The 15,367-nt window shown below is 34.1% G+C and overlaps 1 protein-coding gene across 1 annotated transcript; it reads right to left on the bottom strand.

Moving 5' to 3' along the window:
• Window positions 1-8: 8 nt before the first annotated feature.
• Window positions 9-14,984, bottom strand: ATP7 (copper-transporting ATPase 1). Its single transcript, XM_029299586.2, is given in 16 exon segments — window positions 9-213; window positions 1,555-1,719; window positions 1,985-2,205; window positions 2,288-2,491; window positions 2,583-3,169; window positions 3,235-4,105; window positions 4,184-4,417; window positions 4,502-4,691; window positions 4,771-5,000; window positions 5,158-5,379; window positions 5,483-5,754; window positions 5,929-6,310; window positions 6,312-6,345; window positions 14,211-14,262; window positions 14,430-14,496; window positions 14,693-14,984. Coding segments are annotated over 16 exon segments (3,867 nt in total). The 5' UTR covers window positions 14,696-14,984; the 3' UTR covers window positions 9-80.
• Between the last annotated feature and the right edge of the window lie 383 nt (window positions 14,985-15,367).

Genomic DNA, 15,367 nt, shown 5'->3' on the forward strand with positions numbered 1-15,367 from the left:
AATATAAATAAGGTTTCATTAATTTACTGCGAAATATAAGTCAATGGAAGAAACATTCGTTATACATAGCTCTGTAAAATTCATACAGGAGTTATATCCATAGGGTCTTTGGCATTTTTACAATAATTTGAAAAATTCACAGCCAAATCAATCTCGTCTACTTCCTCATCAAGAAGATAGCCCTCTGCATCGAGTTTTGACTTTCCAAATATTCTGTAAATAGATTTTACAAGACAGAGTTGGATAACAATTATTAAGGACAACCTCTATATATTAGTTAATTGCTTCCTCTATCAGTTTCTCTATTAATTAATTGACCACGCGTCACAGAAGTATTTTACAATAAATTAGTAATTGTAGATGTTTCTTATCACAGAAATGTTGCCACCATCAAAGTAGCTGTAAGTAGATATGTTAGTATGTTTTATAAATGGTACATATATTTCTCAATAATTTATTATTTTTACCAATAAAAAAATAACGAGAAATTATACCTGAAATGTATAAAAATAAAATATCTTGCATAAAGTATAATTACATTCTAATAAGCAGACAAAAAGCAATTATTATACAAGTCCATAATAAATAATTAAGATTGATTGTAAGCAATAGATCTATCTGAAAATGCACATGAGTATTTATTCATAAAGTTTCTGTACAATAAAATTGCAAATTCATAATACATCCAACAGTTCATCAAATATTGCACACAACAATCCATAGATTTTATTAATTATTTACAAAATGCAGCATATGTAGCAAAAATATATTTATATATTGTATATATAGTCCGTGTTACATATAGTTTATTTCTTTCAAATTACACAAACTTTTTTAATCTCAGTCTTGTAATTTGTTGCAAATTACTCATCATTAATATTTCCAGAGAATAAGCGAAATATTTTCGAAAGAAAATCTAACACACAAATTGTAAATGCGACTAGCTCTAAAGAAACATTCTTGAATAAAGCAGTAATATAAATTAATATATGATCACGATTTACAGTTATCTATAAAAGTTGGAAAGAGAATTTCACCAATTTTATTATCAAATGCAAGTGATGGCATATGAAAAAAAAAATTAATTTTGACATATAGTTTCTCAAGAAATATTCACATTATTGTTGATGTTATAATTCAATATAGTTACAAGAAGGAAGTCACACACATGAAAATAATCAATATATAAATGTTGAAAGTAAATTAAATACAAAGGAATTATGTACAGGAAGCCTCGATAAGGTTACCAAATAAATATAATTAAATTATAAATTACAAATAATATTCCAAGCATAACATTTTTGCTAAATATTATTAGTTAGTTTAATTTGATTTAGTTCTTCAGCAACATATTATTCGTATTAATAATCTATGTGTGCATTAAGGAAGAGCGTGTATTATTATAAATAACTCTGATGCTGTACAAGATTAGTATAATAAATAATTAATGTTCTTCTTATGCTAGAAAATTAGCTGGTATATACATGCGTTTAAGCAATGGAGTTATTACAGTCCCGCGGGTTGTCTGAAAGCAGCACGTTCGTTTGCGCATACCTGGACAATGTTGACGTCGATCTGTTTATAACTGGTGCAACCGAATCGTCCAATCCACGATGAAGTGATATCGTGTCTAAATCGATCATTCGCGCTGTGGAGTGGGCGTGTATAGCTGCTAGGTATTCCGAAGTTTCCAACTTGGCTTTAGTCGGTTTCCGATAACTGTACAAAGAATCCCATTAAAATGCATGAATTGATAACCCGTTCGATTATGAAATAGATAACCCGACCACTAGAGAGATTCAAAGATAACAAAGATTTCAAATCTATTATTAATCTATAATTTGTAATATAATTAATAATCTAATTAATTAATAATTTATTATTAATCTAATTAAAGATTCGGCAATATCTGTATATACTTACAATTAATTAATAATTTATTATTAATCTAATTAAAGATTCGGCAATATCTGTATATACTTACAGTTTCAATAGTAAAGAACTTCCCACCACGGAAACTGAACTTAAAGCCATGGCGGCGGAAGACATCCACGGTTGGAGGAAGATCCCGAGGGAGCTAAATATTCCAGCAGCTATGGGGATGCCCAGGAGATTATAAATACTAGCGAATAAGAAATTCATTCTTATTCTACGGACCGTTCTCCGCGATAGATCCAAGCATGCAATCACATCCAAAAGATCGTTCTGCAACATAATGTGACGTTTTTTTTCTCGTGCAACAATCAGTAAGTCGCGTCATTTTTGCTTGTATACTGTTGAGGCTTACGCGCATCAGAACCACATCGGCAGCTTCTACAGCAACATCAGTGCCCGACGCGATGGCGATACCGACATCCGATTGAGCTAGAGCCGGACTGTCGTTGACGCCGTCTCCCACCATGGCGACTCTTAAACCCTGATCCTGTAGCCGTTGAATTTTGGCCACCTTGTGAGATGGTAACACTTCCGCGAAAACCCTGGAGATGCCAACCTATATATTCCCGAAGAAAAACGAAAAAAGTTAATAAATATGGATCTAGTTACGAAAATAAAATTCTTCTGCAACGGAATCTCCTTCATACCTGTCTGGCGATCGAAGCCGCGGTTTTCCTGTTATCACCTGTCAAAAGAATCACTTGCAAGCCCATTTTCTTCAAGGTGTAGACCGCGAGATGTGCCTCGGGTTTCACGGTGTCGGCGACGCTGATCATAGCGATCAGAATATTATTTACAGCAACTAAGACGGCAGTATGACCGAGATCCTCTTCGCTAACCATCCTCGCGTCGATCTCCTGTGGGATATTGATCGCATTCCGTCGCATCCATTCCCGATTACCGATGCAGACTTCGTACACGTCGTCGGCGGTGTTTCGATCGCCCTGCGAATCGGGACTTAACAGTAATTGCAGATCTAAGTTTTGCCTCTCCCGCGTCGACTCTACGATTGGCACATTGTCAACAGGCACGTCATTAAGATTATACGTCCCGGCCGGCGCATTGCTCGTCTGATTCACGTAGTTAATGATTTTCTCGGACTTCAGAGCATCGGACAGAGCAACGCTTAGGTGGGACACCTTACATTTGAGGCCGCAACCAGCAACCGCTTGAAAATTCGAACACTGTCCGGTAGCACCCGATCCAATCGTATCTTTCACGTAGCGTACGATTGCTTAAAAAGGAAAAAATAACAATTATTGAGCGATTCAATGTAATTACAAAAAATGTGATACTTACCCGACGCAATAGGATGTTCGCTGTTTATTTCCGCCGTGCCGACGACCAACAGCAATTTTGCCAAGGAGCAGACCTTCTCGTTCACGAACAAACCGATTTTGGTAACAATCGGTACACCGTGCGTCAACGTTCCCGTCTTGTCGAAGACTATGCATTTAACTTTGTGCGCATTTTCCAGCGGTTCGGCACCCTTGATCAGAATACCGTTCAACGCACCTACCCCCGTACCGACCATAACCGCGGTTGGGGTAGCCAAGCCGAGTGCGCAAGGACAGGCAATCGCGAGTACCGCCAGGGCACTCCGAAAAGCATACTGAAATATGATCTCCTCACGATTCATGCCGTGTTTATTAATCTGGTCGTTGTGCAATATGGGCAGCTGGTTGACGTTCATGTAGCCGACGGTGATCCAGATTATCAGTGTCACTATAGAGACAACTATAACCAGAGGTATGAAATAACCAGCTATCTTGTCCGCCAGCTGTTGAATCGGCGCCTTGTTTGTTTGCGCTTCTTCTACTAAGCGAACGATCTGCGCCAGCGTCGTATGCTCGCCCGTGTGCGTGGCGATGATCAACAACGGTCCGTTTTGATTGATCGAGCCGCCGATTACCACCGAGCCCTTCTTCTTCGGCACCGGCATACTCTCACCCGTAATCAGACTCTCATCACAGGTCGACTGACCGAGCAACACGCGGCCGTCGACGGGCACTTTGGCGCCCTGAACTACCTTCAGCACGTCGTCGCGTTGCACTAGATCGATGCTGATTAAACGCTCGGATAGTATTTCGTTATTCGGACCTAGCGTGACTAATACCGCATCTGTGGCTTTCAAAGATAGCAATTTCGAAAGAGCTTCGGATGTTTTCCCCTGAAAGCAAAGCGTATTTTTGATATCTTGTATATCTTTTCGCAGACGTAATTTATTCAGTCATCGTTGAAAAGATACCTTTGCCACGTGTTCAAGCCATCTTCCTAGACTGATGAAGACTAGTAACATCGGCGGAGTGTCGAAGAACGTCTGTGGACTGACATTCTCTTGCATTATCATAGCAGCACTTAGAACTGCGACAGAGTAAATGTAGGAGATCGTAGTCGTCATTGAGATTAAAACATCCATGTTGGTCGTACAGTGTTTCAGAGCTTTGTAGGCTTGTACGTAGAAATGCCAGCCGCCGAAAAACTGTGCAATAACGCAGAAACGGTTAATCTAAATCGTGCGTAACTGAACAAGCGAGAGATAAACGTTCCATCTCGTTGTGCATACCTGCACCGGTGTTGAGAAGATAAAGAGTATTAGATTTTCCAGGGAGAGACCAGGCACTATGCAACACATTTCCTCATGTGTTTTGTTACCAATGGACATTGTTAACATGAAGTATGTCATTGCTATCATACACGGAACTCCAAAGATCAATGATATCAAAAACGCCGTTCGCCATTTGCTTATTTCTTCTCTGTAACGCGAAAAATAATCATTCAAAAAACAACTCCTATCTCACTATCTTACGCGTATCTGAAGAGAATTATACTTACTTTTGATCTAAGTAATCTCTATTCTCTTTATCTCGGTTACTTAACAAACTTGCCGAGAAGCCTAATTTATTAATACTTTCGACAATATCCCTAACACCGTTCTTTTCTACGTCGTACTTAAACTTTCCTCGTTGCGTCGCGAGAGCAACCACCGCTGATCGTATACCAGGTAATTTCTTCACGGTTGACTCTATTTTATTTACGCATGATGCGCATGTCATACCCAAGATCTGAAATTAGTTTAATTCATTATTTAATTAATCAATTAATTATAAAAATAATTAATTAACAAAAACATAATGCATTATATAAATGTTATATAATATTATATATATAAATCTATTACTGTCAATCTAAAATTATAGATTAATTGTTTAATTATCTTACTTTTAATTCGATCTCGCCTTCTCCGGTCCCGGATTCTTCAATTAAAGTCGTAGGAAAGCCCAATTCCGATATACTGGAAACAATATCCACTGCTCTTATTTTATCGGGATCATATGTGACCTCCGCCTTGGCGGCCATCAACGCCACCAATATGTTGTTTACGCCATATAATTTTTTACAGTGCTTTTCTATCGCGGTGACGCAGGAAGCGCAAGTCATACCCTTTAATAGGCAAATAAATCCATTAGCTGTTAATCGCTATACTATTGTATGGAGAAGTTTAAATGAATGAACTTATAAAATTGAAGAGTGAAGTATAACATACCGTTATATGTAAAAAACATTTTGATAATTGTCTCTTGACATCACCGACGCCATTCGCTTGCATCAATTCCGTCTTTTTATTATTATTGACAATCGCATGCGATTTCACAGCTTTATCGTCCACTTCCTTCACGTATGCAGTGAAACCCATGTCTTCTATATACGCTGCTATCTGATCAGCTGTTACGTCGCCGCTGCTGTAAGAGACTTTGGCTTCCTTATCTTCAAGACTAACATTCACGTCCTTTATACTGGGTTTTTCGGATAGAACACCTGCCAAACATACACACAATTCCTATAAAAATGTGCCTACAATATATATGATCCGCGGATATAATTTGAAGATAAAAAACTTTACAAAGTTTTAAATTAATAAATTTAACAATTTTTGCTTACACAAGATATAAACAAAAGTATTTCTTTCCACAGAATTTTATCCAGACTCACCGGTGATGTTTTTAACGCACGACGAACAAGTCATTCCGTCCACGTGTATGCTGCAGGTGCTGCTGGTAGATACTACGGGGATAAGGGTATTCGCAGTTTCGTTATTCGCGATGTCGTCGGACGTGGGTAGACTGACGGTGAATCCCATATCCTCGATCGCGTCCCCTAATTCTCGCGGCGTCGTCTCGCGTGTTCTGTACTCGATGTAGCCGGCCATCTCCTCCAGGACCACCCTGATATTGACGACGTCCGGCCGCTCGCCGATCATTCCCTCGATATTCCTCACGCAACTCTGGCAGGTCATACCCTGGATGCCGATTTTAATCGTGCTGATCTCATTCGTGGAATACCGCGTTTCCGACTCCCGGGGCACCAGATGCGTCCGTACCCTCGAAATCGGTGTCGTCATCGCCATCCCTTTAACAATTTTTACAGAAAATTCAGATATTTGTTGGATTTCTCCAGATATTTCTCAATAAGAGCAGAAAGTGTATATATTTGATCTTGTATATATTACTTTCATGACGCAGTGTCTTGTAATTAAAATTGAAATATAATGAGCGGAAATGATAAAAATTCCAATTAATATAATAATAATTAAATTTAATTAATTTTGTATTAAAATATCTTTAAAGATAAATTGTTTTCCTGGGAATAAAATTGTTAATTGCTTTAACAAATTAATTATGTGTATGATGTGAAAAAATACACATGTTTATATTATCTTCAATTTATATTAGATACAGAGATATACCTACACATTATGTCCATTATGTCTATTGATAAGACTGATAAAATATTTTGTATATTTAGATATTTTTTAACAATGCTAGCCAAACAACCCACACTACGCCCCCCCCCCATTTATCGGTTTTATATTAAGAAGATTGATATTTAAAAAACATAACATAAAGTTTATTTAAATTTATCCATTAATCTCCTTCGACAAAAAACAGCTGATTAAAGAGTTAATTTGCTAATTAAATTTTAGTTGTGTTAATTCCAAATCTTATTAGGTTTTTATATTTATCCATCATCAACACAAAAATTATTTCATTTCTATATAGAAAGATAGACCGTATAGGTGTATCATTTAATTGAAATAATCAACAAATCAGACTGAAATTGCATTTTTAATATAGATAAATAATTAAATGTTTATATTAATAAAATGTCACAAAAGTAAAAATAATATATTTTAAATATGTTATCATATACTTTAAATTGGATTAATAGTCTTTAAATATTTTTGACAGTTATCAGCTGATTTCTGTCAAAAAATATTAATCGAGTATAGTATAGATATACCAAAAGCGATGATACAAACTTCGATACAATCGAATAATCAATTTTACATGCTCTTTTTAATAATGACACATTTTAACAAATGTTTGTAATAGATTATATGTCAATATATGTATAAGATGGTGATAAAAGTACTGAAAGATGGCCTATTTGCGAAATAAATTATTACGATGATTTCGCAATACTTTAAACCGATTAATGTTTTGTTTATTCTATAGTTATCTTTTTTATTAATTCATGCAATACACATTTCTATACGATAAGTTGCACTGAAAAGTGTTGTATTCATTATTTCGCGAATACAATACATCATGATCAAAACACGGAAGAAACTTCAATCAATGATTTATCGTTGATTTTGTCAAAAATTTTCGCTTCTTTATCCACAATCCACGTCTCACAGATAACGATATCTCGATAGCAGATTTTTCCGACTTTTTTCAACAACGTAACATATGCTGAACAGATAAGCAGAGAAACTAATAATTAGACAGCAATATAAATTATTTACTCAAAATGCAGAAAAAAGCTGTTCTATCATATAACTTAATTCGTTTTCTTGATCAAATAACAAGATTAATATCTCGCAGATTTGTTTTATTTAATTATACTTTCCAAAGCTTGAATATACTCTGTTATCTTATATTAGTGAAAGATATAATGAAATCCATAGCTAAAGATCGCTTTCGAGAGCATCAATCGAAATTATAGTTCTATCCGATTTTGTCGATTCTACATCTATAAAAACCCATTTAAAAATCACAGATGTTTAACTAAATTTTACAAAAATAGTTTAAAAAAATAGATATCAAATCTTCCTAAAAATATACAACACCAATTGGAGTACTTGACAAAGCTTACCAGATGATATCGAAGGCGCCATAAGTTTTATTAAGAAGAGGTTGTTCGTCCTCTTCTTTCATCATTCAAGAAGAGATTGAAGTTTCTCGATCAACACTATTAAAAATTGCTCCGCGGTTCTTTACCTTAATTTCGACTCTTGAAACTTATCTATTTCTTATCAATCGAGTATAGTATAGATAAGAACGATTTTCGCCTCTTTGTGGACAAAGTTGTATTTTTGAAAACCATGTAGAACTTTGTTACACCAATTTTAGTCAACCGATAAACGATAACAATAAGATTGATAAAAAAATTACAATTGATTTTATCAAATAATTTTTATTAAAATTCAATCATTTTTGGAAAATTACTCTGAAAAGATAATTATATCTTGAGAAATAATTGTTTCGAGAAATTTCTATTCATGCGTATTGTTGGAAAAGATAAGCTTTTAACTTTTTGCTAATTAAGTTAATACAACTACTATATCATGTATTGGAATAGATAAAATAGATCTGGTTAGTAATTGCTGAAAGAAAAACAAGGAGCACGAATTTCCGTAAGATTAAAATGTTCAAAGGAAATTCTAATCACGTTGCGATAAGAATCGTGATGAGTTGCAATTTCAATTTAATCACCGTTAATCGTCATTTAGAAAAAATGAAGGCTCTATAAACCATCGTCTATTTATTTGGAAAAAATTGCGACGTATTGTGGAGAGAAAAGAACGTGATCGATCTCTCTCCTATTGATGATGTGCGTAAAAAGAAATCGTTTCTCCGTCGATTGCAATTTCCATCGAGCGAGTCTCGTTGAAGGTGGGGACACCAAAATATACACACTCTCGACACGAATTGATATCACTGAACGACTGATAATTCCTCCCAGTAATCGCTATCCCATGGACAGTTGCTCACGGTTCGCTCTTTTTGCTCACGGCACTTCTTCCGCCGAGAATATAAGAGAGCCGAACAACAATCGAGCCTGCTGATATACGCGATTATACTACAATAATGAAGTAAAACGAGAACTCTTCAGACAATTTTGCATTGCAAAATGCTGCTAATGCGAAAGAAAAAATATTCATCGAATGTATAAGTATACACAGGTCGTATAATTTTTCAAAGATCGTGAGAAATGATTGTTCGATGAAGAGCGAATACTTTAAATTCCATGTCATCCATCAAGGAATAATTAAAACCGGATTAATTTTGCCGCCATCGAGAAATACGAAATGAAATTCCATCCTGCGTTTTTCTCTTCTTGCATCAATTTCAAGGAAGTAATCTCTTTCTTCGATTTTTATTTATAATTTTGATAAATTTTTACGATTTATATAATAAAGTAAAATTAGACAATAGGATGCTTCATCATTTCTTTTCATTGAATCGTTATTTTCTACGCGGAGAAAATATTATAGTAAAAATTATAATTTTTTAAATCGTGGAACATATAAGAGAAATTACAATATTTGTAATCAATAATATTTTACAAAGAATGTAATTATTCAAACATTTTAATGCACACACAAATGCAAAATCGTTAACAAACAATAAAGCAAATGCATAATTAACAATTTTTATAATAATAAATATTTTAATAACGTTATATTCTAGCTTTACAATAAATGCTGCAAAAGGTGATGCATTTTTCATGTAATTTGTACTCTAAATTTTTCTTCGTGTAGATGTGCGAGTTTGTTAATCATTGGATCTTATCACGAATGGAATCTCAAACTAAACAGAGTGTACGCGCGATAAATCGAATATTATCAAAGGAGTGATTGTGGTGTGCTGAGGTAAAACAAAACTTTCGGCCGATTTTGTATTGCAAAATATTGCTAGCTCAAAAAAAATTGATCTCTCAGTTTATCAGGTCGTTTATAAATATATCTTACGTGTACAAATCATACAGAGAACTGTCGATCTTAATTTTAATGAGCGTGAAAGTCACCGCGATTTGAGTAAAAGGCCTTCACGCTTTCTGCTCATGATGAACTTTCATCTGGCAAGCTTGACGCATATCTACGCATGTCTTATTCATAGAATAGATAGTGCGGAATGTACAAAAGGAACTAACGCTAGTTTCATTCTAACAAAATATATGCAAGATATATTTGAAGATTTAAAGACTCCTCTGCGAAGAGATTCTCCTCTGAGAAAATGTGTGGAGTTAAAAAAATCAACGCGCGAAATATTAGCTCTTCGAAATCAGCTTTAAGATAATTTATTGTTAAAAATTATGCAAGATATATTTGAAGATTTAAAAACTCCTTCGTGAAGAGATTCTCCTGAGAAAACGTGTGGAGTTAAAAAAAATCAACGCGCAAAATATTGTATTAACTCTTCGCAATCGGCTTAAAAAGATATTTTATTATTAAAAATAATCATACTGACCCGAGCAGCCTAATATTTTCGCGTGATCTCGAGCGGTCCATATCATTCGCCACTGAAATATCCGTTAAATCGCGATACACCAGTTTCATGCGATGAACCAACGGACCCGTGAACTTGGTCATCTCGTGTCAGATTAAACGGCGCGATATACGATATACTTTTATTCTCGTCACACGAGAACTCGCGATTTATTGTTACATCACGTTAGCACAAGGCATAATATTTCTCTTGAGGCTCTGCTATTTTCAGAAACAATATAATCACATCACTATAAAAAAATGAGACAGAGAACAGGAACTGTAGGCGACCACGAGCCGAGCGATAATTCGTTTAAGTAAACATCATCGTGAGCCTAGAAAGACCTTCCACAACGAAACTCACTTTCAAATTCTCAAATCGATCATTATCACAACGTTGTAACATTCCATTTCTTCGCACACACAAGTAACAGCACTATATTATATTTTATATTTAAAAAATACAAATAAGATTGAAAAGTGAAATATAATGAAGTTTTTTTTAGATATACGTGACAAATATGCGACAAAATTACCGTAGTACTTTATATGAAAAACGGTACGTGTTTAACGAACATAAGTTAAGGCAAGAGTAATATACTAGGAACTAAATACAGGTTCCGACTGCCTGAATCGACTACTTGAATCAAGTATAACGCGGACGAGAGAGAAAGGCGTGCTCCAGATCGCGATACCTTCCGCGAGATTGAATATACTATGCATGATGGAAAGAGCGAGAAAAAAAAATCCCCTTACTCCGACGCAAAATACCTTAATATTCTCCGATATTAAATTTTGGAGTAAAATAAAATATCTGCAGGGAGAGAATTTTCTTTTAGAATTTACCCTGAAAATCATGGAAATCGACAATCGAAATAAGACAATATATGGTATTAAAAAATTGTATAAGAGTTTCTCTGATTAATATTTACTACAATAAAAAAATATTAATATGTACATAGTGAATTTTACAAATTAATCAAATATATTTTATATTGTGATAAATATTAATATTTTTATTATGGTAAATATTAATCAAAGAAATTTTTATAAAATTTTTCCAATATATTATATGACGATTACCATGATTTTCAAGGTAAATTGTAAAAGAAAATTCTCTTTGTGTACAATGTTGATTTTATATATTTGTCCCGAAACTAGATCCCGGAACTAGATGAATATCATTACTTGTATTTTTGATACTTACGTAATAAAACGTAAACGCAAATTATTTTTACTATCTTTGCTAGATGAATAAACTCTCTAATAATAAATTATAATTGACAACTGATACGTAATTAATATTCGGAATCCAATTGTAGATTAGTAACGTTGCAAAGTAAAAATATCTATAATATCCTTTGATATATATGTGTGTAAAATATCTTTATAAAATATATTACGAATATACAATTTACAAATAACTGTTAGTTAAATTCTTTGAAATTATTATATTTAAAAATAATCATGATAAGAATATTTTAGCTATTTTATTATAAAGATATATTGTTGTTATAAAGATTTTATTTGAGAAATTCGTTGATAATAAATGCCTCTAATTACTTAAGATATATACATTTTCAGATAATCACGTATGTAATAAATGTCTTCCGCAAAGCAAGATTAAATAGATAAAATATCTTTCTAAAAAAAAAAAAAAAAAAAAAAAATTATTCGATTAATTTAAAGTCAATCAATCTTTCCTTGCCGTAAAAATTTTCCTTTATTTAATTTTCAATATTATTTGCAATTAAATAATATTTGCCCGATATACACATATATTTTAATAAAAACAACAGTTACATTTGCTTCTTCTATTCATGCATGCAGTTTTTCTTAATACCTATTAAAACGAGCGAATCGAGAACAACATTTAATTTATTGTCGCGATTGCTGTTTATCACGAGACACCGAGGATCGCAATGCTACGTGCTTGTGTTTTAATAAAGTGAGAATGAGGATTAATCCAATTTCGCCGGTCAGAAGCTCTGGAGATCTATTTCTCACCAAACTTTTGGATTTCATCAATGAATGATGAATCTTCAAACGGAAAATACGCCGATTATAAATGATTGGGAATAATGATAGAAAAATAATGACGCTCGTAAGTGTGATTCATCATACCCGGAAGTGTGGAAATTCCTAGAAAATCTCAAATACTTCCATGATAATAATAAAACGACTTACCAAAGTGTCTCGAGTAACACATTGTATTTCCAGGAATCTTTAGACTTTCGCACCATTTCGCCACGTCACTCCGAAAAGAATTCCCCGAATTCTATGAATTCCTCGAATATCTCGTGTGCTTTAATTAAACCGATTTTTTCGCCTCTTCTATCCACGCGATCGTTTCTCTCTCTCTCTCTCTGTCTCTCTATGATTTGTCGCGTCTCCCCGAAACGAGGCGTGTATAATTAAAGCATAAAGAAATTGTCATGGTACATCTCACTTATTATAAGAGTTCGATTATGAATTGATGATCCACCGGACTCTATGCACACGCGATAACACGCAAGAGAACACACGAAGCACCTGTTAATACATCCAGATTATACTCTGCAAGCGAACTCGGGACGACGATCTATAAAACTCAAGTTTCGATATTTGATTGGTGCTCCGGTTACGAAATGACGCTACAGGGATGCTTTCGTAACTATGTTATTAAACAGTGTCATGTTCTCGTGCTTGTGTGCTTAGTCTATGTAAATCATGCGCGTAATAAAAGAATTCGATTACCATCAAATGCATCGCGTCAATAACATCGCATTTTTATTCATATAATTATGCGAGTTTTAAGGAATTTTCTTACGCGTCGCAGAAATTGAGATTTGCCAAGATAAATGTCTTATTTCAAGAAACTGTCGTGTGTTGGACCAAGAAATTCAGCTACATTTAAATAATCGTTAATTACTTATAAAAAAAGTTTAATTCAATTCACAATTATATATATAATTATATATTAATACATATCTAATATATAATATATAATATAATATAATTATGATTTTTGAATTAAATATTTTTTTATTATTTATAATATAATTATGATTTAAATTGAACAATTTTTTCACGCACAAAAAAAGTAGGCAAAAAAATCGAGCACTTTGTCTGACAAAAAACTATGCGGCCTTGCATGAATCGAGTCGACAAAACTATTTTTGAACTGATAGTCAAACAATGCATGAGTGGGTATTTAAGGTAAACTTTAGACCTTGTTAATAATTTATCGAACGTGATAACGTGGCAAATGTTGTTTGGAGCTGTTTCGTTTAAACACAATTAAAATATAATTATATAGAGCTCTCGGTGAAACCGAGCGCGACCAACTAAGTCGTTTTTGTATGCAAATGTTATATGAATGATGATGCACAGCTTACATAGCGGTTTATATAGGCAGACAGAAACAGATAAGATAAAAACGAAACGATAGACCTCCTTGGGAGTTTCTTTTTAATGCTGCAAGGATATACCTTTTACACGAGCATTCTTGTTAACTAGATATTAAAAATTAAAATCAATGCCACAGTCTTTACACATGACTTACTGGCAAAATGTTCTAAGATTATCTTGACGATTGTAAATTATATTAAATCAATTGGAAAATATTTTTCTATTCAGAGAGAGAGATACTTTTGTCTCTCTTTTTTCGTTTCTCTTCATTTGATATCAGGATAAACATTCAAAAGAAATTATATATTCATATAGAAAATGTCTTACTCACTTTTTTCTAAATTGGATGTCAACCTTGTCAATCCCAGTATCATTTCTATCATCTGTAACAAAAAGTAACTATTATATTATCAAAGAATCCTCTAAATATTTCATGAATCGTACTGTTTCTTATTATGATACAAAAACTTTTGAAAACTCTTTCCATATAATATAGAAAAACCAAACAATAAGATTTCTTATCTTGATCATTTCAACATTTTGTACTCACCTCTATCTGTATTCATGTGATCCACAGTCCCCTGACATTCATCTACCTTCGTCATATTTATGCTCCTCTGTAATCAAATAAAGTTCAAAGACATTAAAGCGAATTATGTCAACCAACTGTCTCTATTCTCGGCATTCACTTCATAGAAGTTACTCATACACATAAAAAGAAACATACAGATATACAGACACACAAGAATGTTTTTCACATCCACTTTCGAGTACACACATTCCAACAAACACATTCGCCTTATATATACGTACCATTCAACATACGCGTCTTCTTCTTACGATTCTTCATATGGGGTTCTAACCTAAAGGCGTTGTCCGCCTGAAACTCGATCACGATATTCGGGAAGAAAGAACACCGTGCATCGTTTTCTTTCACTCTTTCTCAAAGACGCAACGAAAGAGAAGGCGATAGATTAATCTCGCACGGAGATTGATCTATGTCCGCGGAGAGTCAAACGCACGATCCCGACTCCGAAATCACGCGGCACGACACGCACAAAGGAAGAAGCGAGACGCAAGACGCTAGTCGCGACGCGTGCAAAAAATGCACACTCGCCTGTCAACTCGCCGCGCGAGCCCACGTGACTTCGCGATCGACTATCGATATCGATATATCGAGACGAGCGCACAGCTGACGCGCGCAACTGACAGCTGACATTGCGCGCAATTTTGCGTATGAGCTGATATTCCGATATGATTCGAGCTGAAAAACACTGAATTTTTATTTACTATTATTATTAAAATTTTTTTAGTACAATATATGCCTGATATATTTTGTTTTCAATTTTAATCTCATAAAAAAAAGTTACATCGTTATGCAAACAAAATCGTAATAATTACATTAATATATTGTTGAGGAGAAAAATTAAGTTTCTTCCTTTTCCCTACTTTTTAAATTGAGAAAATTAAATGTTTAATTTATGCGCT

The sequence above is a fragment of the Nylanderia fulva genome, unplaced genomic scaffold (assembly GCF_048542155.1).
Source record: "Nylanderia fulva isolate GAGA-0341 unplaced genomic scaffold, ASM4854215v1 Scaffold1, whole genome shotgun sequence".
NCBI lineage: Eukaryota > Metazoa > Arthropoda > Insecta > Hymenoptera > Formicidae > Nylanderia > Nylanderia fulva.